General features: G+C 44.4%; 1 protein-coding gene across 3 annotated transcripts; it reads right to left on the bottom strand.

Annotated features, from left to right (window-relative positions):
* Nucleotides 1–663: 663 nt before the first annotated feature.
* Nucleotides 664–27,920, bottom strand: RNF41 (ring finger protein 41). Of its 3 annotated transcripts, none has more exons than XM_060111833.1 (7): nucleotides 27,695–27,920; nucleotides 24,845–25,028; nucleotides 9,975–10,087; nucleotides 5,988–6,259; nucleotides 5,158–5,293; nucleotides 4,639–4,742; nucleotides 665–3,847 (listed from the first exon to the last, which is right to left on the bottom strand). In XM_060111833.1, the coding sequence occupies exons 3-7, from the start codon at nucleotides 10,062–10,064 to the stop codon at nucleotides 3,496–3,498; spliced, it is 954 nt and encodes a 317-aa protein (XP_059967816.1). In that variant the 5' UTR covers nucleotides 10,065–10,087; nucleotides 24,845–25,028; nucleotides 27,695–27,920; the 3' UTR covers nucleotides 665–3,495. The 3 variants fall into 3 exon arrangements, with proteins under 3 accessions (XP_059967818.1, XP_059967816.1, XP_059967817.1); XM_060111834.1 differs by having other exon boundaries at nucleotides 27,725–27,920; XM_060111835.1 differs by lacking the exons at nucleotides 24,845–25,028; nucleotides 27,695–27,920 and adding an exon at nucleotides 8,533–8,673 and having other exon boundaries at nucleotides 664–3,847; nucleotides 9,975–10,062.
* Nucleotides 27,921–27,930: the final 10 nt, after the last annotated feature.

Here is a 27,930-nt window from a genome sequence, read left to right as displayed (position 1 = left end):
ATTAAGGATACGTTGTTAACTTTAAGCATTTGTTATTTGGCAACGTAGAAAAATGTTCTGAATTTTCAAATGTATATACTAAAGTAAAAAAACAACAAACCCTCTCTACTTCCCTGCCCATTGTGCTGACCATAAAAGTCTAGAACAGGTTGGCACATTTTCTGTAAAGGACCAAATAGCACATTTTAGGCTTTGTGGTCCATAGTTCTATGGCAACTACTCAGCTCTACTGCTGTAATCTAAAAGCAGCCATAGACAATATACATAACACAAATGGGCATGGCTATGTTCCAGTAAAACGTTTTCCACAAAATCAGGCAGCAGCATGCAAGCTGTAGTTTGCCAACCTCTGATCTAAAACAAATACACCTCTTGGAGAAGTCTTTCCTGGAACCTATCAGAATCAGTGGCTTTATCTTCACCCTGCTCACATATTGCTTGTGGTAAGATCCACTTCCCACATTTATGGTGTCTTCTTATACACTCATCTCAACTAGGGAGTAAGTTCTTTGAAGGTAGGTGCCATTTTGCTACATGAACCACCCCCCCCACCAGCCCCACCCTAGTGAGTTCTTGCCGAATAGATATTCAATGAATACTGTTTCCAAAAAACCAAATCTACCTTAAAAGGAAGATTTGGCATCATTCATGACATTCAAAAGAATGAGCAGCAGGTTCTAAAAGTAATTTTGAGGAAGCTTAAACAAACAAAAGCACTACTGGTATCATTAGAGTACACATATTGCCAGTTGTGCTCTATACTGTGATACATTCATCAGTATCTTCTCATCAGACCTTGTATGTATGAAAGTGTAGTAGATTCAGTGGGCACAGGAATGTCCTTATGCTTTTTTTTGGCGCCAGTAAAGTATCTAGAGTGCTATTAGATTTGTGTTAGGTGCACGATAAATGCTCAACAAATTTATAATATGGTACACTGTGGTAAAAGAAGATTTTTTTTCTCATGATAGGGAGAAGGTGGCAGCAAATGCCTACAAAAGGGTTTATCAGGATTTGACAACCACAGCAGGTGCAGTCATTCCAGGTTCCTTTCCTCCTGTGTACTTCCTTGGTTAGGAGACATTGGGGGTGGAGGCTTCCCTGCCTGCAATGGAATCCCAGATTCCAAAGCAAAGGTGTTTGTGGGACAAGGGGGAAAAGTACTTGCATATCGTCTATAGAAAATGTCCCCAAATCCCAGAACACATAGGGAAGACATGGATTTGGAGCAAAGGTAAACCCTGAAAAGAGCACAATTCAGATGACTGGTGAGAGTGCTTCAGCTGTGCAGAACAGGAGTCAGGAGGGAAGGATATAGGAGGGTACACAAGGCAAAGAAGATATGAGGTGCACACTCCTCCCAGATAGAACTCCTCCTAAAACAGAGGTTAGTTCTAAGACAAGATTAGGTTACAAAGCAAGGAAGAAGTCAGGGGAATTAAGGTGAGAGAAAGGCCAAAGCAGGGGAGAACCTTCATGAGGGGAGAGATGTGAATTAAGAATTGAGAGAGTTGAGTAAAAGATTTATTATTAGTGCAGTCAACACCATGGAACAGCACATATATAACACAGCTAGCAACCTGCAGAGACACTAGTGCAAAGGGTAGGGAAGCCTTAACTGAGCTTCCTGGCTCCATCTTAGGGTGACAACAGGAGGGTATGGGCCTGGGTAAGGCAGGCAGGGGCAGAGGGGAGTGGAAGAAATGTAGTAACCAGACTAAGTATAGCAGCGTTTTCAAATTCCTGAGCACAATGTCCTGGAGCTGGAACATATGACTGTTCCTCACCCACCCCTTCAAGCTGTATTCCCTCCTCCCCCCAGTTCCAGTGGAGCCACGACCCAGCTACCCAGACCTACCGCAAGCTGGCCTGGAAAAAAGCTCCAAAAGGAGAAGCTTTATGGCCATCTCTCTCCAGCCCCACTTCCACCTGCATACCAAGATAATCATACCCGCTATCCCTCCCCTTCTCTTACTCTGCTAGTCACCCCAGGGATTAACGCATGCCCTGGGCATCCCGAAATGCAGCTGAAGTCCTAAGGGGGTAAGGGTTGAGAGCACAGCCTGTACTCAGACCATTTCTATCCCATCTTGCCTGACGAAGCTTAGAACCCAGCTATGTATGTATCTCCAAGGAAACCGGGTGTTGGGGGGAGTGGCGGGCAGGATTTCTTCAAAATTAATACTCGACATCCAGACTTTTACAGTGAGACCCTAGAAGGGCTGGGAGCCAAGGTCTCCAGAGGGCACAGTCATTGACGCTGGACTGTCGCATCCATCACTGGAATAGAGGAAGCTCCTCATCTCAGATGGGTTATGGAGGATTGGGGCAGACTTCAGTTCAGCCAAGGACTCCCTTAGCCTTTCCTATATTAAAGCCAAAGGTTGTGCTGAAAAGGAAAAATATAAAACAGACCCCATCCCTGTCCCACCCTATCCAAAAATCCCCACAATAGGAACAGCAAAAGAAAAGTTTTAAGTTTCGTAAATTTTTTTTTTCCTTTCTTAAAAAAAAAAAAAAAGTAAATAAATTAAATTGCCAACAATGTGGCAGGGCTGGAAAAGTGGGGTAGCCATCATCAGGCCATTCTTAAAAAAGAAAAACTGTGAGGGAGGGAGTGAAATATAAACAAACAATGGCCAAAGAAAATTATCAAAATAACTAGTTACAATCACAGGGCTGAGAGAGAGGGGTCTATGGAACTATTATGGCCTGTGCCAGAGGCAGTGCCTACCCAATTTCAGCAAAAGCCAGAGAGCTGCTTCCTGCTGAGCATATTCACCCCAATGGACTAACCCCTCACCCCAACCCTGTCATTCCCTAATCGTGAGAAAGTGTAGGAAAGAAGAGCTCATCTGGAAGTTTTCGGCATCCCCACCTGCACACCTGCAGACCCGGCGGGAGCCCACACCTTTAAGGTGGGCTGAACAGGGTATTGCTTGGCACAGAGGTCCAGTCTTCCCCTAGGGGCCACCAGCGATGGCCTACTGGCCTCATTATTTCTAGGGTTTTGTTCCATCCTTACCATTTCTTTAGGATGTCTGCTCCCCAGAGCCGCCCTCTAAATGCTGTTTATAGAGTCAATAGGCCTGCCTGCTCTGGATTCCCTGGTTTTGGAGGAGGGGAACAGTTAGAGATGCCTCACTCCATCCTGATCCTCTAGAGAAAATGAGTATCTTTGTGCTTTCTGAAAATATCTGGAACCAGGGACCCTAGGCAGGAAAACAGATATAGACGTGGGGACTTTCCCAACCAGATGGAAAATATACAGACATTTTAGGGGAAGAAATTAGGCAAATGGAGGGAATCTGGGTTTCCCACCTGGAAGCCTGAGTAGAGTGCCCTGGGGCCCTCTTCAGTGGCAGAAGAGCAGGGAGATGTGTGGCTCTAGCGTTAGCCACGGTATTAAGGAAAGTAGGGAGGACTCAGGGCCCCGCTGCTGGAGTGACAGGATTTTCTGATTTTCATCTCTTCCAGATCGCCCATCGAGATCTCCTATATCTCTTCCACGCCGTGCGCAAATATCATGACAAGCCCTGGCTCCTGCACCATGTCATCACCCATGTGCTGGTTCTCACAGGCCATCACGACAACAGCCTGCTTGCCAGGGATGCGCTTGGCCACGTAGTTCTCATAGTAACGCCGGTTCATCTGTCTTGTCTCTAGTGTGGCCAGACCCTGGGGCCAGCTACGCTCATGGGCATTTTCGATCAGCTCGTTGACAATAGACGCAGGACAGCCACTCTCCACCAGGGAGCGCTTGATTACAGCCTGGAGTACAGCATCTGGGGTGGAGATCATCCCTCCCCAGCGGGTCACCCGTGCTGGCTGCAGGGAGTTCACCCACCTGTGTGGAGGGAAGGAGTTGGAGGTGGTCAGTCCAGCTCGTCCCCTTTCTCTGCATTGGCTTTTCTCCTAATAGGAACGACTGCCTGCTCTGCACTCCTTCCTCCTTCTTTCCTTCCGTCATTAGTTCAGAAACTCCAGATCTTTCCCTAGTTGGTCCCATCCGAGTGTCACCACATGTTATCACCAGATTAAACTCCACGAGAGTAGGGTTCCTGTTATTTTTCTTAAAAATCCCAATACTTAGCACATGGTGCCTGGCATGTAGTAAGTGCTCAACAAATGTGTACTGAATGAAGCAATTATTCCTCTATACTGTGTCCCTCGCAGCACTATTTGCACTATACAGACTGACTCAGTTTAGTCTATGAACTATGCAGAACTCCAGAACTGAAAGGGATCTTACACTTCACTTGTTTACTTCACTTGTTTTTGCTGTATTTTAGATCACTTTCCTGGATTTGTACTCTCTTCTTCTCTGAACTGTAAGCTCCCTGAAGTCAGGGACAATATCTTCTCTTTTTGGTCTTCCTAGCACTCCCACAGCCTTTAATACAGGGCTTTGTACATGTGGGTACCCATCTAACTCTTGGGTAAGCTTTCCCTTCCAACCACCCAAAAGAATATGAGATCCTCTGCTAGGGTTGAAGGTTATCGCCTTCTGCTCTGGCCCTGTTCTTCATCCCAACATCTGAGAAGCAGTGGCCCCAGCCCAGGCCTCTTCTTACCCTCCCCCCAGGGCTCAGTGCCAGGACGTGGGATGAATGATTCCACGTCCTGAGTGACACTCACTCTAGGATCTCGTTGTATTCAATCGTCTCCTCCAGGCTCTGAAGGTTGGGGTTGACACTGCGAATTGCACGCATGTACGCCTTGAGCAGCTGGATGTCTCGTTTCTGTCGGGGGAAGGAGAACAAGGGATAATGGCTAAGACAGACAGTAGATAAGAGACAAAAGTTTGTCTGAGAATGAGGGAAATGGAGAGATCTGAGGAACCACCAGAGTGGAAGCTTCGTGAAGACAGGGATACGACTGTATCATTCCCAGCTGTATCCCCAGTGCTTACTTAGCATAGTGCCTTCAAGGGAAGGCATTTGATAAATGTTAAGTAAATGAATGCCACTGATGGGATGAAGGGAAGCAAGAAGGGCTCCAGCCTGATTCACTGCTGTGCACAGGCAGAGTATCCACTGACCAGGCTCTCAAGCGCACGCACAGATCTGCTGCTCACATCCACGCCTGCCACACACAGGCGTGAGGTTATATCTGCATATGAAAGACGTGTTCTGCCCTGTGTTCTCTGCGCCCTACCTGCTCTGCCAGCTGGTGTTTGTGTTCTGCTGAGGTCTTTTCCAGCTCTGCAATTCGTGTCTGCTGCTGCTGTACCACTGAGCGCAGGTGCTTAATGCAGTTGTGGTTTGGCAGCTCATCTTTGGGCATCTCCAGGCTGCCACCCAGGGTGGGAAAAGAACAGGATAGGAGCATTAATGGGACATGTGAGCAAAGGCAGATAACTGCTGAGAGGGCTTTTTCCTACCTGAAATGACTAGCATTCATTCATTTCCAACATTCAGGCGCCCTCTTGCTTATTGCCTTCATTTCCTTCTCCCCAGCTCCCCCTCGTCCCTTTGCTGTCTATTTCCTCTGGGCCTCTTTCCCTCTCTAAGACAGTGTTTCATCTCCCACGTGGCTCTCCTTTCCTCCTACAGATTCTGCCTGTGCACTCATTCCTTCTGAGAAGCCCTAGATTCACAGCCCTAGCTATCAGTATTTAATCAAATATTTCACACCCCAAAGAAAGAAAAAATAGGACAACAGGGAATATGAGAAGCCTGGAAATTAGAGCAGTCAATCTGACAAAGAGAAAAGTAGTACTGGATGAAAGGGAGGAATAAGGTAAACCAGTCTTTAGTGGTATCACAGAGATTGCTGAATTGCTGTCTCCCTTCTTTTATTCAAGCAAGAGCAAAAAGATCGCAGCTCGGAAAGCAGCACGGAAGTGAGATCTTGGAGCAGGGAGCCAGGGAGGCCAGGAACACTCCTTGCCTGCCGGAGACCTCTTCAGCTAGTGAGCAGGGGAGACAGGGGTATGAACGGGAAGGCCCTTATCTGTGTGGGCAGAAGAAGAGCAGGAATCTTACCCACAGCCCTGTTCACAGGTCACAGGCCGTTTTGGGTTGTGCTCACAGTCACTGAGGTGAGACATGAGGTTGTCAAGCCGGACAATAGCACTGCAGCCAAACACAGCGTTGTCGCAGGCGATCTGCAGCTTTGACAACATGTTCCGCATGATCCGAGGTACTGGGCGCAGGTGGGCGACCGTCACAACACTCCGGTCCACCGGACACGTCTGCTGCTGAGAGAACCACTGGGTGATGCAGGCGTTGCAGAAAGCATGCTCGCAGTGAGGCGCCTAGAAGGGAGAGCAGGGCAAAAGGGGCACAAGAGAATTAGCAGGAGCCAAGAGCCTGGGTACGATTAACTCCACAAAGCCAATCAAGCCTCTGCGCAGCTTCTAGGACCAGAGGTCCCTGGGGTCACAGCAAAGTATACATCTACTATGGGCAAGGCATTGTGGGGGATAGGCTTCAGATATGTTTCCTGTGCCCAATATTCCAAATGGATTGTGACATAAGACAAACAAGTAAAAAGTTATATAACAGTAAGAGATATAAATAATATTCCAGGACAATGAGAGAGAGGACATAAGGTAGTCAATTTTTTTTTTTTTTTTTTTTTTTTTTTGCAGTACACGGGCCTCTCACTGTTGTGGCCTCTCCTGTTGCGGAGCAAGGCTCCGGACACGCAGGCTCAGCGGCCATGGCTCACGGGCCCAGCCGCTCCGCAGCATGTGGGATCTTCCCGGACCGGGGCACGAACCCGTGTCCCCTGCGTCGGCAGGCGGATTCTCAACCATTGCGCCACCAGGGAAGCCCGATAGTCAATTATTAATTGCCAACTGGATTACATACTCAATAATTGCCAAAGAAATCCAGAGGAGGGTGAGATCTTTCCAGTCTAGGTCAATCAGGGCAGGTATTTATGGACAGGACAGAATTTGATATGGGTCTTGAGGGATAAGTAGAGAGGAGGCGGGGGCAGAGATTTACTGGCAAAAGTTCAAAAAAAATTTTTTTTTTTGGCCACACCAAGTGGCTTGCGGGATATTAGTTCCCCGACCAGGGATTGAACGCGAGCCACAGCAGTGGAAGTGCTGATTCCTTAACCACTAGACCACCAGGGAACTCCCCCAAGCTCTTATTTTATGAGGCCCAACCTGAGGCGTTGCCCTGAGCCCCAATGACCAGGGCTACCCTCCAAAACAGAATCACATTCTTTTCATTGTAGAATCACATTCTTTTCAGTTTCATAAAGATCATATTTCAGCCTACTTCCTTGATAATGCAAAGAGAAAGGACTCTCTGGCCTCTGTGGAGATACAATCTGGCCTCCAGCATGGGACAAACACAGTAGGCACTCACTAGATGTTGATGAATCGATGAATGACTCGAGCACTTATTATGTCCCAAACATTCTGCTACGTGCTAAAGATAAAAAAAGACAGTTTCTGCCTTCAAGATGCTCACAGACACCACAGACTGTAACACAGGAAGGCTTCATAAGGAAAGAAGTCATTCTCAGTATCATTAATCCAACTGTCAGTACATTTTTATTTTTCACTTAAAGACATAATATTTGATTCTTTTCAAAATCTTATAGGCCCTCTCTCCAAAAAAAAATCCTGTTTGTCTACTTTTCCCCATCTGTACTGCCACTAACCCAGTTCAAAAGATCATCTCTCATCTATATTATTATGTCTTCTAACTGGTTTTCCTACTTCTACCTTGCCTCTTTATAATCCATCCTACATTCAGCAGCTGTGATCATTTAAAAAGGCAAACTAGATCATATTCCTCGCCTGCTTAAAATTTTACAATGGTTTCCGATTACACTTAAAATAAATCCAAACTCCTGCTCAGGATTTATAAAATTCTGTTTGATCTGGCCCTGTGCCTCTGGCCTCTCCTCACCTCACATCATGCTCCCAGGACTGACTTCAGGCCATTCTGGCTTTCTCTCTGTTCCCTGTCCACACCCTGCTCATTCCTGTCTCTTGCTTTTGCTGCTCTCCTTTGCCAGAATGGCCCCTTATCATTCAGATCTCAGCTCAACTGAACCTCTTTTGTGACCTTCCTATCTAAACCTGCCACCCCTGCAGAAGTATACAGAATGCGGTACCTTTTGCGTAAGAAAGGTAGGCAAATATACATATACATTCATACTTGCTTGTATCTGCCCACATACACACTGGAAGGATACCAAATAAACTAGTAAAAATGGTTATCTATGGGGGGATTAGGTGGACTGGGACAAAGATGGATGCAAGAATTTTCACCATACATCTTTTTATACTGTTTTGATTTCGGAACCATATGAATTTATTATCTATTCAAAAAATAAATAAATATGATGTAGGGAAATCAGCATCCCTAGCAGAGGCTTTCTACCCTTGGAAATATGTCTGGAACCTGGCCTGCTCCTCAGAAGGTAAAGCCTGAGTCGGGGGTGGGGGAGGTTCTACCTTAGTCATCAACTGCCACTGACTTCTCCACATGTGACTCACCTCAAATGACAGTGCTAGAAAACAGACAAGGCCCAGCCAGGGTGGGGAGGGAACTGACATACCCCATGACCTCTTGACACCACCAGGAGAGCTTGTTCCACACCCAGCCAATCTGCTTCTAATGGTCCAGGGCTAGCTGCCACTGGAATGCAGTCTGATTTTCATTCAGCTCAGGCATCTGTTCTCCTTTGGGTAGTTGAAAACTGGAGAGTAAGAATAAACTCCAAGAATCAAGGGGAGCCCCAGGGAGTTATATTAGCAGTGAGTGGGGGAAGGGTCATGCGACCTCACTGACTGGTGTCCTGGTTTGGAAAATGGGATTATCTCCAGCTAGCCAGGAGCGGCAGAGGATTAATTGGTATTTACAGAGTATAGGCAATAAGGACCATGCAGAATGGTGTCCCATGAATACAACGGTTAAGAATTCATCTCACTCATTATACTTGCCTGGTAATCATGAGCTTCTCCTCATACTTGCCCCAGGAAGATACAATTATCTCTGGTCTGGCAAAGCTGGTAGAGAAATGACCTAGTGAAGGTGGCAGCTTTCATATCAAAATGCAGAGTACATGGCTGCATCAAAAACTTTTTTTTTTTTCCAGTAATTTCCCCACTTCCTATTTTTTAAACAGTAGGCAGGCCTGCAGGAAGACTGGCTGATTACCTGAAACACTGTATCATGAAAATGAAGAGAGAACTTATTAGAAGAGTCCAGAAGTTCAGTCATGGGTAGGAAGATGGAACCTAGTCAGAGCCCCTGAAGAGAAAAAGCAGCTACCAAACTACTGTCAAGAGGACAGAAACAAATAGCTGACCATTTTACAGCACAGAAGTCTCATAGTGACCTCTGAAGAAAATCTGAACCACTGTACTTCTGTGGTGTCCACCTCTAGACAGACTCTGGAAGGCGCTATTCCTCTTGTAGCTGCCACTGCTCCTTTGCATCAAACCTCTATTCTGTGTGTGTCAGGAGTGCGGGGAGTTGGGGAATGGGGGCCTGAACACAGTGACTTCCCCACTGGCCCCATTTCCTATGAATATATATATTTTTAATTTCCAAATGTTCCGATTATGTTTTTCTTTTCATGTATAAAAATTTATTTATTTATCTAATTTTGGCTGCGTTGGGTCTCCGTTGCTGTGCACAGGCTTTCTCTAGTTGCAGACAGCAGGGGCTACTCTTGGTTGTGTGCACGGGCTCCTCATTGCGGTGGCTTCTCTTGTTGTGGAGCACGGGCTCTAGGCACGTGGGCTTCAGTAGTTGCAGCATGTGGGCTCAGTAGTCGTGGCTCGTGGGCTCCAGAGCGCAGGCTCAGTAGTTGTGGAGCACGGGCTTAGTTGTTCTGCAGCATGTGGGATCTTCCCAGACCAGGGATCAAACCCGTGTCCCCTGCATTGGCAGGCGGATTCTTAACCACTGCACCACCAGGGAAGTCCCTGAATATTTTGTACTAGCTCCACTGCCATCTATTGCCCCACCAAACCTGCCATCAGACCGACTCACCTGGACTGGCTCCTCCAAGACTCCACTGCAAATAGGACAGATAAGGTCTTCGTCAACATCCCCCTGGAAACGGGTTACATCATACCCCATGTCTCATCACTGAAACCCAGGTCCTGGAATGAACAACAGAGGAAAAAGAGGCCAGTTCAGAAGATTACAGATATGTGCCAACTTGATCTCATTGCCAAGATTCGTTCATTTGTCCAATAAATATTTACTGAGAGCTTACTATGTGACAGTCATTTGGCGGTGGGGGGGGGGAAGCTGACTCAAGAAATTTAATTCTAACGGGAAAAGATTTTATATAAACATACACTTAAAATATGAAGTGATAAATGCTTTTAGGGTGAGCACAGGGCACTATGAGGCCAAGAGATGTGGATACCTGACCCAGGCCGAAAGGAGAGGGAGGCTGAGAAGTTTTCCAGGACACCAGTGGGATGAGCAAGAAGTTAGCTAGGTTGTGTGTGGGGGCGGGGGGAGCCAGGGCAGGGTGGGGCATCAGGGTTTTAGGCACATGAAAGAGCACATTTAAGAGCCCAGAAGGGGACTTCCCTGGCGGTCCAGTGCTTAGGAATCCGCCTTTCAATGCAGGGGACGCAGGTTCAATCCCTGGTTGGGGAACTAAGATCCCAAGTGCCCTGGGGAAAATAACCCCATGCCGCAACTACTGAGCCCACGTGCCACGACTAGAGAGCCCATGTGCTCTGAAGCCCACGCGCCACAACTAGAGAGAAGCCTGCACGCTGCAAGGAGGAGCCTGCGTGCCACAACTAAAGAGTCCATGTGCTGCAACTAAGACTCGACGTAGCCAAAAATAAATAAATTAATTAAAATAAATATTAAAGAGAAAAAGTAAGAGGGGATATGATGAGTTCAGGCAACTGTAAGTGGTTCAGAAAAAGTTCGATCTGAAGGGTGCAAGAGAGGGAGTGTCAAAATACAAGGCTGGAAAGGAAAGTAAGGGCCAGGCCATGAGAAGTCTTATGTAAGGAGTTTGGACTTTACCCTGAAGGCTATGGGGAGCCACTGAAAGACTTAAAAGGAATGATGTGATAAAAGTTCTTTTTTAGAATCACTCTGTAAACAGGGGTGAGATTAGAGACAGGAAGAACATCTAGGCAGGAGAGAAGTAGTGAGAGTATGAATTTAGGTGGTGGTGATAGGAGGGCAGTTCAGGAGAACAAAGATTCAAAGAGCAGCGAGGCTGCCATGCCCCTTCTTTGGGCTCCTAAGGGTCAAACCCAACAAGACATCACTGAACAGTAACTGAAACTCCCCTGTGGACATCCAGACAGTGGGCTAATTGGAGCAAGGATGGGCACCTAATATAAGGGCAGACAATCTGCAGACCAGCCATCAGCTGTGATGTCCTGAAAAAAATGAGCTGAGTCAATCATGTAGTTCTCAGGAATTTAGAATCAGGCTGTTCAATTTAAAAAGGTGGGGAGTGGGGGATTCCCCTGGCAGTCCAGTGGTTAGGACTCCGCGCTTTCACTGCAATGGCCCAGGTTTGATCCTTGGTCAGGGAACTAAGATCCCACAAGCTTCGTGGCACGCCAAACATTAAAAATAAATAAATAAAATTTATAAATAAATAAATAAAAGGGTGGGGAATGGGATGGATGCAGAGAGGCCTTGATAGGTCAAGTACAAGCTAAAGTACAGTACTGGACTGAGTCAAGACTGACTGGATTTAGATGCCCGGTTCTACTACTCATTAGCTGTGTGACCTTGGGCAGGCCTACGTATACTTCCTAAGCCTGCATGGCTTTTTAAACAGATAAAATTGGTATAAGTAACAATAGAAGTGACTCTCACAGAGTTGCCCTCAAAGAAACAGTACATATAAAACATTTAGCACAATGCCTGCTGGCACATACTAGGCACTCAATACACAAGAGTAACCATTATTTAGGTATACTTTTTTTTTTTTTTTTGGCCAAGCCACACGGCATCTTTGTTCCCCAACCACGAATCCAACCCATGCCGCCTGCAGTGGAAGTGCGGAGTCCTAACCACTGGACCCCCAGGGAATTCCCTATTTATGTACATATCTAATTTCTACTACTTGATTAAAAATTCCTTAAGAGTAGGAACTCAAGTGCTACATCCAATTTAGCACCAAGTACAGTTCTTTACAAAACAGTAAAATGTTTGGTGTGATTAAATGTTGCTTTAACTGGGAGCTTCCCAGCAGAGTACAGTGGACATGTATTTTGTCTACCTAACATCCCATTTTCTGTAAACAGCATCACAATTTTCCTTCAGGAATCAGAACCTGTTTCCTAGTGGACATGTGACCCAACCTAGGACAGTGAGAGAGATACCTGGGACTTCTATTGGAGCTCTCACGGGGTTTGCATAGCTGGTAGGATGTACAATTCAGAGTGGTCAGTGACCATCTCTGCCATTAATGAGGACAGCCTACTTACAGAATGACGCCATAATTGGGAATTCCCTGGTGGTCCAGTGGTTAGGGCTCTGCGCTTCCACTGCAGGGGGCACGGGTTCAATCCCTGGTCGGGGAACTAAAATCCCACATGTCACAGAGCATGGCCAAAAAAAAAAACCAAAAAACTGACGCCATAATGAAGAAAGCAGAGCTGAGAAATCAAATTCAGGTGAAATCATTTGAGGGCCTGGATTCAGCCATGCCTGAAGTCACAATCACTTTCTGAACATAAGTTACATGAGTCAGTAAACTCCCTATTATGTTTAGGCTGGTTTGAGCTGGGTTTTTATCTCTTTAAACTGACAAAAATCCTGATTAATATAGGCTAGTGGAGACAAGAAATCACAAGGCTCACTTTGGAACCACTTATCTTTCTTTACCCATTTTATATAGGAACAACGATACCCAATGACACTGCTACAATTACACTGACCTCCATCACCACCATTTCTCTGTATTCTTGTTCCTCCATCTCTAGGGCCTAAGTTCAGGGCCTTGGGCTTACTAACAATCCCTCTGAAATTGTCACTCTAAACCACCTTGGTCTCGCTATCTTCCTCTAAAATAGGGATATCCATCTCCTCAGACCTTTGACCTTCTGTTCCTATGCCAACATTCCCTTGAATAATCCATCCACAGTAATGGATTAGAGTGAGTACATGAAGGGTAATATTAAAGACATCATAAAGTGAAATGTGAAACCCAGAACTAAGGTCCCTTGTGATTCTCCTTGTTGCAACTCACTGAACTGAATAATGAGGACAGTGGTAAGAGAGCCAAGAGCAGTCCAGTGTCACTGTCCGGTGGACCTCCACTTTTGGAAGCTGTAGTGCAGACCATGGCGTTGTTCACTTTAGGAATTCTACTCCCTTTCTCTCTCATCCACATGGCTCGAGGAGAAGCTGCCTCACTAGTACTGTGAGACTTTAACCTAGGCAGCAGCTGACTGGGACAAGGGTGAGCACGCAACCCAAGCAGGGCCAACGGATCCTATCTCTGAGAATTTGAGCTTGATACCAAGAAAGATGAGTTGGTCTTTCTTTGCCTGTCATGTGGACTGAGGAAGACAAATCTACAGAGGGAAAGAAAAGACTGAAACAGACACAGTGAGAAAGGCCTGGATGAGAGCTGGAAAGTCCTGAGGCTTCAGAGTGACTGGTTTGTTCCCAAGACCCAGTTGCCTTCCTATCTTTGGCTTCTGCGAGACACCCTGTGTATCCTCTTTTTGCTTAAGCTTTGAGTTGGGCTTCTGTACCTTTTTAAAAATTATTTATTTATTTATTTATTTGGCTGCACTGGGTCTTAGTTGTGGCAAGCAGGATCTTCGTTTCCACGTGCATTATCTTTAGTTGCGGCATGCAGGATCTTTTGGTTGCAGCATGCGGACTCTCAGTTGCGGCACGCGGGATCTAGTTCCTTGACCGGGGATCGAACCCAGGCCCCCTGCATTGGGCGCACGGAGCCTTAACCACTGGACCAGCGGGGAAGTCCCTGCACTTCTGTATCTTACAGCCAAAAGAATCCTGGCTCAAACAGCAACAAAGAGACAGCATACAGCATTAGAAGTCTGGAGAGGGATGGTTTAAATTAGGAGTAATGAAGGCGCTAGGACATTAGGATTAGAATTAATCTGAAAGCTATGGGAGCACCTGAAGGATTTTTGTTGACATAAATTTACAGGGTTTAATTTTTTATCCTGACAATTTCAGACTTACAAAGATCCCATATATCCTTCATACAGAATCCTTAAACGTTAACATTTAACCACATTTATTTTATCATTGCTATATATATATATATATATTGATAGATGGACAAAAATTTTCTGAACCGCTTAAGAGTAAACTGTAGACTTGATGCTTTTAACCCTAAATAACTTTACTGTGTACTGTATTTCCTAAAAAGAACATTATTTTATATATTGATAGTAAGATTATGAAAATCAGGAAATTAACATTGATGTAATACTATATTTACAAACCTTTTTTCCAATTTTTCCAACTGTCCCAATAATCTCCTTTATCAAAAGAACATTCAAGATTATGCTGAATTACGTTATGCACTGAATTGTCAAGCTTCTTTAATTGTTTAACTGAAAAAGTTACTAAATCTTTTTTGTCTTTCATAAATTTGACATTTTTAAGAATACACACCAGGTATATGAGAATGTCTCTCAATTTGGATTTGTCTGATGCTTCCTCATTATTAAATTCAGGTTTCATTTTGGGCAAAAATACCAAGGAAGTGGCACTGTGTTCTCAATGCATCATATCAGGAGCACATAATGTTGATTTGTACTGTTCCTGGTGATACTAACTTTGACCCTTTGGTTAAGTGCTGTCTGTCAGCTTTCTCTACTGTAAGAGTTATTATTTTTTCCTTTGTAATTAGTATAAATGTTGTAGGGGAGATTCTTTAAGTGTGTGTACACCTGAAAGATTTTTAAGAAATTGACATGATCAGCTTTCTGTTTTAGACTGGCAGATTCTGGTAGCTGTATAGATAGGGGGTAGGGAAGATTAGAGAAAGTGAGACCTTTGTAGGAGTTTATTGTAAAAATTCAGATTAAGGAAAAGTATAAAGGCTCAAACCAAGACATTTCTGAGAAGGAATCAGGAATCAAGCAGTCCAGTGGTTGGGACTCTGTGCTTCTACTGTGGGGGGGCCCGGGTTCGATCCCTGGTCAGGGAACTAGGATCCCACAAGCCAGGCAACGTGGCCAAAAAATAATAATAATAATAATAATAACATAAACAAATAAAAATTTAAAAAGAAGGAATCTGAATCTATATTGGTTCAGGAAGTAATAAAAAGATGACTCTTTTGTTTCTGCCTTGGATAAGTAGTGGTGAATTCTTATTTACCGATATAAGAATTAAAAAAAAAAAAAAAGATCTGGATGGGGTAAAAAAATAATGATCCTAGTTTTAGACATGTAGAGTTTGAGATTCCAAGTAGAAATCCTGAAGGTAGTAGCTGATAGGTTTTCAGAGGCCACACAGGGAAAGTATACAGAATGAAAACAGAAAATGAGGGTTGGTCTGAAGACTACAGAACCCTGGGGAGCACTGACTCTTTGCTTTATTTTTTAGTTTTTCTTTTTTCACAAGTATATATGACTATATTTTCATTTAAAAAATATACAGCCTCTGGGGATTTCCCTGGTGGCGCAGTGGTTAAGAATCCGCCTGCCAATGCAGGGAACACGGGTTTGAGCCCTGGTCCAGGAAGATCCCACATGCCGCGGAGCAACTAAGCCTGTGAGCCACAACTACTGAGCCTGCGCTCTAGAGCCCGCGAGTCACAACTGCTGAAGCCCGCACACCTAGAGCCCGTGCTCTGCAACAAGAGAAGCCACTGCAATGAGAAGCCCGCGCACCACAACGAAGACTAGCCCCCGCTCACCACAACTAGAGAAAGCCCACGAGCAGCAACGAAGACCCAAGGCAGCCAAAAATAAATAAATAAATCTATATTTAAAAAAAAAAAAGAATATAGCCTCTCTTCCCACCTTCCTCTCCCCATCCATTGCTTGGTGAACATTCTTTCAATTGCCTTTCTTTGCTATACAGATTCTTTTTTCGGCTGTGCTGCACTGCATGGGGGATCTTAGTTCCCCAGGGATCGAACCCGTGCCCCCTGCAGTGGAAGCATGGAGTCTTAACCACTGGACCTCCAGGGAAGTTCCACATATTCACGTATGAGTAAGACAGATAAGGTTCTTTCTCTCATGTAGTTCATATTCTAGTGGTAAGGATTTCCAATCCACCAGTCTAAGCCTTGATTACAACATATTCTGCCATTACCCTCTCATGACTGAAGTTTGCCTGATTGCCAATTTCTCCCCTGAAACAAATCATGTTGCAATTAACACCCCTTTTAACAAGATTTTTTGGAGCACGAGAACAAATATCTCTCCTAGGACAGATTCCACTGAGAGGTGGAATTGCTGCACTGAATGGTGTGCCTGCTATTTGTTTTCCTAGACACTTCCATACGATACTCTGGAAAGGCCTTTTCAATTTACACTACCAACAACAGTGCATGAAAATACTTTATCAGTGACATTTAAAAAGGGGGACAAAAAGGAGCCTGCAAAAAAAGACTGAGAAAGATTGGCCAGAGATAAGAGAAAATCCTGGAGAGAAGATGGTCACAAAAGTTAAGGGAGTTGGGGTGTAGGGAGGGGGAGGGAAAGGGGAATGCTTGTTTCATGAGTGGAGTTTCAGTTTTGCAAGATGAAAGAGTTCCAGAGATCTGTTTCACAACAATGTGAATATACTTAACATTACTGAACTATATACTTAAAAATGGTTAAGGTGGTAAATTTTATGTTATGTGTTTTTTACCACACACACACACACACACACACACACACACACACACACACCCCAAAGCTAAGGAAGTGGAATGCTTAGAGGGAAAAGAAGTGTCAAAAACTGCAAACACAAGTCAGATTAAAAAAAGCAAAAACTGCCAGGATGTGGGACTGTGGACACCACAGCAGAAGGCGGTTCCATGGAGTTGGGTGGCGAGCGGTTTCAGTGAGGCATTGGGAGTGGAAGACAGACTGCAGGGGCTCACAGTGAACAGGTGAGACAGAGAGATGGGGACTGAAGACAACCCTGTCGAAAGCTTGATTTCCAAGGAAGGAAAAGGGAGAGAACCAGCTAGAGGAGCACTGGAGGCTGAGGAAGTGGGTTGTGTAGGGGTGTTTTTCCTTATGATGAGAAAGGCTTGAGGATGTTTATGTACTGAGGGGAAAGCACTAGTGAAGAAGGACAAGTAAAGATGGGAGAGAATCTGGTCACTGGGGAAAAGGTAGGAAGGAGATCTGGAACTATGTTAAACAGGAAGAGAGACACACTTAAAGCAGGAAAAAAGAAAGGATGGTACCAAAAGAGGTCCAGATAGTTTTTCAAAAATCACACCCGTAAACTTTAAAAAATCAGATAATCACTTATTCATTAAAGTGAACGGTGAAGGTATAGTTATGCTTAATTATGGTAATGTAAGCCCATCTGATGGAATAGCATATCTATTTTTAAATGATGCTTATGAGGAATATACAGTAACATGATACAATAATAGATGAAAAAAGTAGGACACAAATTTGAATACAGATCTGTTTAAAAACGTATATATTGGGCTTCCCTGGTGGTGCAGTGGTTGAGAGTCCGCCTGCCGATGCAGGGGACACGGGTTCGTGCCCCGGTCCGGGAAGATCCCACATGCAGAGGAGCGGCTGGGCCCGTGAGCCATGGCCGCTGAGCCTGCGCGTCCGGAGCCTGTGCTCCGCAATGGGAGAGGCCACAGCAGTGAGAGGCCCGCGTACCGCAAAAAAAAAAAAAAAAAAAGAAAAGAAAACAACAAAAAATATATATATATATTTATAAATAATCCATGTACAAAGAGACCAGAAAGAATTATCAAAATAACAATTGTTTTATTTAGGTGTAGGACTAAGAATAATGTTTTTCTTCTATTTTTAACTATCAAACGTTTTATTGAGCATACTTTTTTTTGTCATAATTGAACTTTAAACAGTCTTCCACAAATATGGAAAAATATTTTTTTTAATTTAGAAATTACTTAAGAGTAAAAAGTATAGGAATGCTTTTACTTTTGAAGTTCAGGAATAAAAGATGACAGAATTTGATCACACCCAGAAGTTTTCCCTATTGACTTGATTCAGACAGTCTTATTTTTGCATTGAGAGTTAAAATGGACCATAAGAGACCATCTGGTTTGACATCCCAGGGCTGGAATCCTCTCCACAGTACCCAACAGTCACCCTGTGCTTTGACAGTCCAGGGATAGGTCAAGATAGGGTGGAGCAGGAGCACAGATGAGAAATATCTAGCCTAAACTCAAATGTCCCATGGCATTCTAGAATGCCTATGTCCCTCTAAAACAGGGTACCCAGAGCTTCACCTGTGGACTGACCAATATGAACACAATGGGACTATTACCACCTTTCCTCTCTACTTCAATTAATGCAACCTGACACTGGCTAGTGCTATTCTGGATGATAGCTACCGCCACTCTCATAGTCGAGACAAACACACAGAGTTGGGATGAAAGGAAGGCCCAAGAGAAAGAGTCAAGAATAGGTGCTACCTGAGACAGCCTCTACATGATAGCAAAACTATCACCAAATATCCATAATTCACCTATTGAACTGCTAACTTTACAGTATCTACCTCAAATAAACAAATTGTAATCTGGTTTCTCTACAATAGCTATTAAATCAATCAGAGGAAAAAAAAATTATTGCTGCCTTAAAATGAACCAGGTATGAAGTCTTCCAAGATACACTGCTAAGAGAAAAAAACTACGGTATATAATAGCATATGTAAATGTGCCACCATGATGTGCCACATAAATGTGCCAAAAATAATATGTATGTGACTATGCTTTCATATGCATGGAACTCTCCACAAGGATACATAGGAAACTGCCAACAGTGGTTGCTTCTGAGGAAGGGTCATTAAGGAACAGGAACAGGGAGAAAATTTTAATTTCCTCAGTTATCCCTTTGTACCTTTGAAAAAGATTTTCTCTGTGTGTGTACTCAATATTCAAATAAAGAAATAAATTTATAATTATCCTAAATTGTGAAAGTATCAATATTAAGATTAAATCAAAAAACATGTCCAAAATACTCAATGTCACATATACTATGTATGTCATTTATGTCATATAACATATACAACATACACATATAACATGTAATATACTATAGCAAGGTCTGGAAAAAATGTACTCTTGCAAGAAAAAGTTAATCAAAGTGAATCATAACAAAAAACCAATGTCCTAAAAAAGTATATTTTTTACCTTTTACCTAGCAATCCTAATTCCAGTAACTTAGCCTAAGGAAATAATTACACAAGTGTACAAAACAATATACTAGGTTGTTTATCTAAACATTGTTTATAATAGCAAAAAAAAAAAAAACAGAAATGACACAAATATCCAGTATAATTCCTTACAGCCATAAAATGGGATACAATGTAGCATTAATATAACTTAGATATATTTGTTTTTATTAATATTTATTTAGATTATTTAAATTTATTCATTATTTATATATAAGTAAAATAACATTTATACATATTATATATACTATAGGGCCATGTTTGTTAAAAAATTTTATGTGTGTACACACTTATATTGGAGAGCATCTAGGAGGATATATATTAGAGAAGCTGTCTCTAAGTGTAAAATTTTAGTACTTTTATTTTATTTATTTATTTATATTTTTGCCGTACGCGGGCCTCTCACTGTTGTGGCCTCTCCCGTTGCGGAGCACAGGCTCCGGACACGCAGGCTGAGGCCATGGCTCACGGGCCCAGCCGCTCCGCAGCACGTGGGATCTTCCCGGAGAGGGGCACGAACCCGCGTCCCCTGCATCGGCAGGCAGACTCTCAACCACTGCGCCACCAGGGAAGCCGCAGTACTTTTATTTTTTATTTTTATTTTTATTTTTTTCTCCATACTTTAAAAAAATTGAAGTATAGTTGATGTTCAATATTATATAAATGACAGGTGTATAATAAAGTGATTCACAATTTTTAAAGGTTCTACTCCATTTAGAGTTATAATAATATATTGGCTATATTCCCCGTGTTATCAGTACTTTAATTTCACTCACAGTTTGTTTTTTGGTTTTTTTTAATTTTATTTATTTATTTTTGGCTGCATTGGGTCTTCATTGCTGTGCGCAGGTTTTCTCTAGGTGTGGTGAGCAGGGGCTATTCTTTGTTGCAGAGCGCGGGCACGGGCTCTAGGCACTTGGGCTTCAGTAGCTGTGGCGCACGGGCTTAGCTGCTCTGCGGCATGTGGGATCTTCCTGCACCGGGGCTTGAACCCATGTCCCCTGCATTGGCAGGCAGGTGTTCTTTTTTTAAAATTTTTTTTTTTTTACATCTTTATTGGAGTATAATTGCTTTACAATGGTGTGTTAGTTTCTGCTTTATAACAAGGTGAATCAGTTATACATATACATATGTTCCCATATCTCTTCCCTCTTGGGTCTCCCTCCCTCCCACCCTCCCTATCCCACCCCTCCAGGCAGTCACAAAGCACCAAGCGGATCTCCCTGTGCTATGCGGCTGCTTCTCACTAGCTATCTACCTTACGTTTGGTAGTGTACATATGTCCATGACTCTCTCTCGCTTTATCACAGCTTACCCTTCCCCCTCCCCATATCCTCAAGTCCATTCTCTAGTAGGTCTGTGTCTTTATTCCTGTCTTACCCCTAGATTCTTCATGACATTTTTTTTCTTAAATTCCATATATATGTGTTAGCATACGGTATTTGTCTTTCTCTTTCTGACTTACTTCACTCTGTATGACAGACTCTAGGTCTATCCACCTCATTACAAATAGCTCAATTTCGTTGGCAGGCAGGTTTTTAACCACTGTGCCACCAGGGAAATCCCTCACAGTTTTGCTTTCTTAGTTTTTCCTTCTCTTTTATTTTTTTTTAAACAGGGATCATGTTTTACTTATACAATTAAATGATAATTAAATCAATATTTATTATTTCTATATGCTAGCCACAATTCTAAGCATTTCTCGTATATTAACTCAACTAATTATTAAAATAACTCTATGAGTTACTCTGTGAGGTCGGCATTACCATGATCCACATTTTACAGATGAGAAACAGATGCACAAAGGTTAAAAAGCTTCTCCAAAATCATACAGCTAACAGGTGGTGGAGACAGATTCCAACCCTGGCAGACTGGCCCCAGAGCTCAAGCCTTTAACTGCAATGCTAAACTGCCTCTCAAACTGAAAAATGCAAGTTGCAAAAATAGTATGGTCCCATTTTGTATGGTATGGTCCCATTTTTATAAAAAATTTTTTTTAAAGTGGTATATGTAGTGTACACATTTTAAAAATCTAGATGCTGAGATTATACTTTTTTTTTTTTTTTTTGCGGTATGCGGGCCTCTCACTGTTGTGGCCTCTCCCGATGCGGAGCACAGGCTCCGGTCACGCAGGCTCAGCGGCCACGGCTCACGGGCCCAGCCGCTCCGCGGCATGTGGGATCTTCCCGGACTGGGGCACGAACCCGTGTCCCCTGCATCGGCAGGCGGACTCTCAACCACTGCGCCACCAGGGAAGCCCTGAGATTATACTTTTGATCTATGTTATATATTTCTGCAAGATTTAATTATTTTTTTTTTTGCAGTACGTGGGCCTCTCACTGCTGTGGCCTCTCCCGCTGCGGAGCACAGGCTCCGGATGCGCAGGCTCAGCGGCCATGGCTCACGGGCCCAGCCGCTCCGCGGCATGTGGGATCCTCCCAGACCGGGGCACGAACCCACGTCCCCTGCATCGGCAGGCGGACTCTCAACCACTGCGCCACCAGGGAAGCCCAAGATTTAATTATTTTTAAAAATCAGTTACTTTAGAGCAAGGGTCAAAAGTTAAAACAATACCCTTTTCTCCCTTGTTGCTATGGGGCAATGCAGAAAGCAGGCTGAGAGCCTGTATTGTGCTTCACTGTGCTTTCATTTTATAACAGTGCTAACAATGTTATCTTAAGGAGGAATACAAATTCTGGAGAGTTATCATAACGGGGTTTCAGGGGATCCTACATCGCCAAAAGAAACAGCAGAGAACTTCCCCAAAGAAACAGCCTCAGTTGGTGCAGAGATGGCCAGAGGGTGTGGGAAGCCACCAGCCAGGCTTAGGAGTTGCAAAGTTCCTACCATAAAGTCAAGGTTTACAAAACTCTGCAAAGATGCTGGGTATTGTTCTTTCTAAATAGAAACCTCCACTTTATCTGCTTGGAGATGCTCCTGTTTTATCTACCCTCCTATAACTATATCCTTTCAGAGGTGTGGCCTCGAGAATTAAGGGGAAATTTAGATTTCGATTCTGATTAGGGCATTTCCTATTTGTCATCTATGGGAAACAAATGTTGAAGTGGTTATACACAACCTTGGAATCTAGCTCCTTGCCTCATCTTGTCTTGCCCCTAAGTAGACAGTCAAGCTGACAGGCTAGGCTCCTTGACTATTCCTTCTACTCTCGGGGACTCTCAACACTGCTGTAGGGCTGTCACTGGGGTGCGTTATCATTTCAAGGGGGATGCAGTACAAGAACTCAACCACTCACTGCCCTAAGGACAGAAGCCTTAATAAAACTGAAACCACGGGGACCTCAAGAGTCACAGCCAGTGACCACATCCACTGGAAGCACAGTTTCCTAGATCTTCTCCTTGAGTTATGGAATAGGAAAAGGCCTTGGAAGGTTTTACTCAAGTTGGGGAGCTGAACTAAAGTAGCACTGAGGTGTCCCTTTAGACTTATAGGAGTTCTGCCAACTTCCTTGATTTGAACATCCTGAAACCGAATTGAAAACTGCATTCCCAACAGGCCAGAACCAAACCAGGTAATTATGTTGCTATACTTCCTCACTGTTACACTGGGATGTCTCTCTATATTCCTGGTCAGCATTAATTTTAAAAATGCGAGAACTTTATTAGACCCCTTCCTATACCCTTTTAACTTACTGTTGCATTTGTTTTCACTGTTCTACCCCTAGAGAGAGCTAGGAATTCAAAACAGATTGTTTCTGGGCTTCCCTGGTGGTAGAGTGGTTAAGAATACACCTGCCAATGCAGGCGACACAGGTTCCAGCCCTGGTCCGGGAAGATCCCACATGCCGCGGAGCAACTAAGCCCATGTGCCACAACTACTGAGCCTGCGCTCTAGAGCCCACAAGCCACAACTATTGAGCCCGCATGGCACAACTACTGAAGCCCGTGTGCCTAGAGCCCGTGCTCCCCAACAAAAGAAGCCACCGCAATGAGAAGCCCGTGCACTGCAACGAAGAGTAGCCCCCACTCGCTGCAACTAGAGAAAGCCCACGTGCTGCAACAAAGACCCAATGCAGCCAAAAATAAATAAATAAAATAAATTAAAAAAAAAAACACAAACAGATTGTTTCTAATAGAACCTGAACATTTATCCTCCCTTATTCAGGGTTTCTTGAACCCATGTACAGGTGTACAAACCATGCACATTCACACACACACACACACACACACACACACACATGAAGAGAAACATTACAGCAACCACTCCAACCCATTTTAGAGTAACTGGGCATGCTGTCACCAATTCGTGGCAAAAGCATACAGGTAAAAGCCAAGTATATGTGCTATCGTCTCCTTCTAATTCTCTCTCCTCCATGCCCTAAATACAGCAAAGATGCAGAGGGCTGAGGATTCAGCCCAATTACTGCAAATCACCAGACACATAGGAAAAGGGCCCCATAACGTGCCCCAGTGTAATGAAACAGGTGACTCCTAGGAACTTCACCCTAGTGAAGAAAGTAGCTGGTGGAGGGTGTCTCACAGGTGTCCCTAAAACATTTCATCTTATCTCCCTGTCTCCCAATAAAGAAACAGATCTGGAAAAAAAGAAAACTGAGTTGAGAATCTAGAAACCTGAGTCCTAGTTCTAGCTATACTACCGACCAATGTGTAACCTTGGGTAAGTTACTTAACCTCTCTGGGCCTCAGTTCCTTCTACTCCACATAAAATGAAACATCCGAAACTACATAAATTCTACATAAGTACAAGAATAGGCTAAATTAGGGGATAATTATATTACAAAAGGTGCCCTGGTTTTATGAGAGCAAAGTCTGGCCTTGCTCTCTTTTGGCAACTCTCTTCATTTTCTAAGTGAAAAAAGTGGTCTTTTTCATTTAAGCAGTAGAATCCTTAGAGTGAAGTTACTCCCCCTCTTAGAGAACTGAGCTCTTAGGAACTCAGATTCCTCATTGCCTCTAAAGTTCCATTTAATTCCAGAATGCTGTGATCCAGACTAGATTTAGCACAGGAGATTTTTAAAGTTAGGCTTCTTCAGCACGTTTTAATTGGTTCAATTTAAAAAAGAATCCAGAGGGCACACAATTCTTCCAGAACTCCCAACTAACAACTCTCACACCTAAAGTGAGGCTTACCGGCCTCAAAGACCAGCAAGGACCTCCCCCTTGGTCACCAGCACCAAGCACTATTTGTGTGGTTACCCCAAACCTCATCTTCATCCTATATACACAGCCCCCTTGCCAGTACAGACATGTAAAAGAAACGGAAAACGCAATCCTTGTCCTCAAACTAAGGTGCAGGCTTGAGCCCAATGGCTGAGTACGCAGGATATAAAACACATAAAAAGAGTAAAATTTACTAAGCAATTTACCAACAAACAAAAGTTAATAGTTCATTTAAGACATATGTATGTAAAGAAGAACAGATTGATGTGGATTAATCACAGAAAGTTTTATGCATAAAAGAGTTTTGAGAATCAGGTTTTCAAGAGCAGAAGGAACCCAAATTGGCAGAGAAGAGGGTTCTAGCCCAGAATGGGATTCTGAATCAAGGCTCTTTACCTTCCAAGTGTTGGGGGCAGGTTCCCTGTTCACAAGGCTCCAACCCCCTGATGCTTCCACTCAGTGCCACTCAGGAGACGTTCCCAGTAACCCATCTTGTTGGCTATTCTCCGACTGAGTCTTCCTTCCTAGGGACAAGCTCCATTGCCAAGGGGATGGATGTGATGTCACAATCAGGAGCACTCTATTAATAGGAACAAGGAAGAAAAAGGTGAGTCAGGAGAACTACCTGCACTTGGCAGTGAAACTAGACAGACTGGGATCTGGTGGTTGGTTGAGGAGGACGAGACAACTCCACTAAGAACTACAGGTTTCCAGGCTACCCTCTAAGGAGTGAGATCATCAGCTAAGGAATCACACACGCGGACCAGGTGATTCAAACGTAGCAGAGAGGGGGAGAGAAATGGACAAGAAAAAAGGTAGCGAAGCAGAGCTGTTTGAGATAGAAAGAGGTTCTTTTATTCAGTGCATACAACGAAAAGTAATGTCAATGAGTCTAAATCTGTGGCTATACAATGCAGAGAGCCATGACAGCTTACACGCACAGTATGCTGCTTTAATGTTTCCAGAGTGCTTTCACATAAATTATTTCATATAAAAAGAATTCTGTCCTACTCTCCACTTGGAAAATACTGTTCCAGAAGAAGATGCTCAAGAATGTTGGTACAGGTGCAATTCTACTTCCAAGTCCAGAAATATTCCTGAGGGGATCAGGCTTTTTAAAAAAAAAATGAAGAGGCAGTGAATCAGGAAATTATTCTAGGGTAGGAAACTGGAAAGAGTAGAGGTAGCAGTATGATTAAGCTGACCAGACTCTCATTACTAAAAGGATGAGACTACGTAGAGGGAGACAAGGCTTCAGAAGCAGAATAGAAACTATTCAAATTCCTTTCCTCACCTTCACATCTATCAATGTTAACGGCTATGTTAGAAAGGATGACGATTTTTAGTCATAAAACAGAGACCATTTCATCCTGAGTCTGGTATACTATACGTGCTCATTAGTTTACTATGTTCATCAGCCATAACACATTAGTGTGGTATTTTAAAACTAATCAGAAGATAAAAGTGCAAGGCCAGATCCACTTTCTCTTCCCTGTAGTTGGAGGTGGGGGGAAGTTGATCTGTCTCTCCCGTCCATAATACAGAGGAGGGTATAATGCTTCTTCCATTTTGACAACAGCAACAGCCTGGCACAAGCACCTGCACCTGCACCTCAAGAAATGCTTCCAGGGGCTTCCCTGGTGGCGCAGTGGTTGAGAGTCCGCCTGTCGATGCAGGGCACACGGGTTCGTGCCCCGGTCCGGGAAGATCCCACATGCAGCGGAGCGGCTGGGCCCGTGAGCCATGGCCGCTGAGCCTGCGCGTCCGGAGCCTGTGCTCCGCAACGGGAGAGGCCACAGCAGTGAGAGGCCTGCGTACCGCAAAAAAAAAAAAAAAAAGAAAGAAAGAAAGAAATGCTTCCAGGAGCCAGTGCTGTTGGCTATGTTCAGTCTTCCAGTGACAAGTTTCAGACTCAGAAAGCAAACAGTTATCTAGCCTGGGAAAACCAATCCTCCTTCACTGCTCCCTTGACCAGAACAAAACAGGATTTTTCAACTGAGAGGAGGACCAGGAGTCAGGAGACTTGAGTTCTGGTCTCAGCTCTACCAACTGTATGACTTTTAACAAGCCATGTATCCCTTCTGTAATTTTCTATTTCTTCACCTGTCAAGTAGGGAAAATGATAACTGCCTTATCTACCTTACATATTGTCCAGGAAAATCAAATGACATAATAAATGTGAAAGCATACTGAATACCGCTATTCATAGGTAAGGTATTTGTAGTAAAAGACTGCAAAATAAATTTAGAGTACTGAGGGCCCATGAGGAAATGCTTGAAAGAAGCCTGTTCTTTCTTTCCCATTACTGGGAACCAGGCACAGCCACAAAGTCGGCTGGACACACAGGGCAGTAACATTATTGCATCACTCAGATTCCCTACCATTCCTATCTGGGGACAACTATCAGCCTGCAACATTATCAGCTTCTTGCTCTATTGTCAGACTAAAACCACCTGTATAGGAAGGGATTAGACTATCACTACCACAGCCCAGTCCCCAAGAACAGTGATTCAGTGGTCTCTAACAGCCACACTTGCTACTACGTAGAATGAAGTCAGTTTCTGAATGGAGATGTCTGTCAGGCCCTCAGGCAAAACACCCTCACCCCTCTCAGCTTTCTGCTCCTTCTCCGGTCCCCTCCTTCCCAATCCTCAATTTCCTCTGCGTTCTGGTTTGGAGAAGGCTTTCCGGTGTGTGAAGTGTGTGAAGAGGGACTGGCAATCCAGGGCAGGGATGTAAGGAATGTGAGATTCCTTCATGGAGGGGTGGGAGGGAGAGGGGTAAGGAATGGAGGAGGAAGACAAGGCTGTCAAAGACAAGGCATGGGAGAGGAGCCAAGCTATAGCGCTTCGAGGGCGGGGGTTCAGGTTCCGCCGCCCCTGCCCACACTGACCCCCAGTATGTTCCCTGCCTCCCCTTCCGGCCCGTCAATCATTGCCCATTTAAACACCACGTTGTTCCCCCAATTCGCCCCACCCCCGTCCTCCAGCCAGCCCAGGCCCCCTCCCGCACTTCTTAAGGCTCCCCCACTCCAATGGACCTCCCCAACAACCCACCCATCAGCGCCCCTTTATCACCTCTAGACTCCTCCCTATTACTGCTCCCTTCCTCCATTTTTCATCTTTACTCCCATCTCTCCTCCTGACCTCCAATAGCTCGAACCCCCACCCCAACCCCCCTGGGACCTTGCCCCCTCCCCTCCCACACCCTCTTTTAGGTGGGAGCTCGCGCAGGCGCCGTACGCACCGCCCTGGAAGCGGTCTGGACTCTCCGTACCCAGGCCTGGCTGGAGCTGAGGCCGCAGCGGCCAAGGGATAGCCCGGGTGCCGGGTCCCAAGCTTTCCTGGGAGGGGAAGGGGAAGGGGAAGAAGACGAGAGACGGTTCCGACCACTCTTCGCGGTGTGGGACGGATCCCTTGCCCCGCCCACCGCTGCTACGCAACCTGGCGGAAGCTCGTCACCAAACTCCGCCTCTTTGTTTA

This window comes from Mesoplodon densirostris, chromosome 11 (genome assembly GCF_025265405.1).
Source record: "Mesoplodon densirostris isolate mMesDen1 chromosome 11, mMesDen1 primary haplotype, whole genome shotgun sequence".
Classification (NCBI taxonomy): domain Eukaryota; kingdom Metazoa; phylum Chordata; class Mammalia; order Artiodactyla; family Ziphiidae; genus Mesoplodon; species Mesoplodon densirostris.
This window is presented reverse-complemented; position numbering and strand designations above follow the sequence as displayed.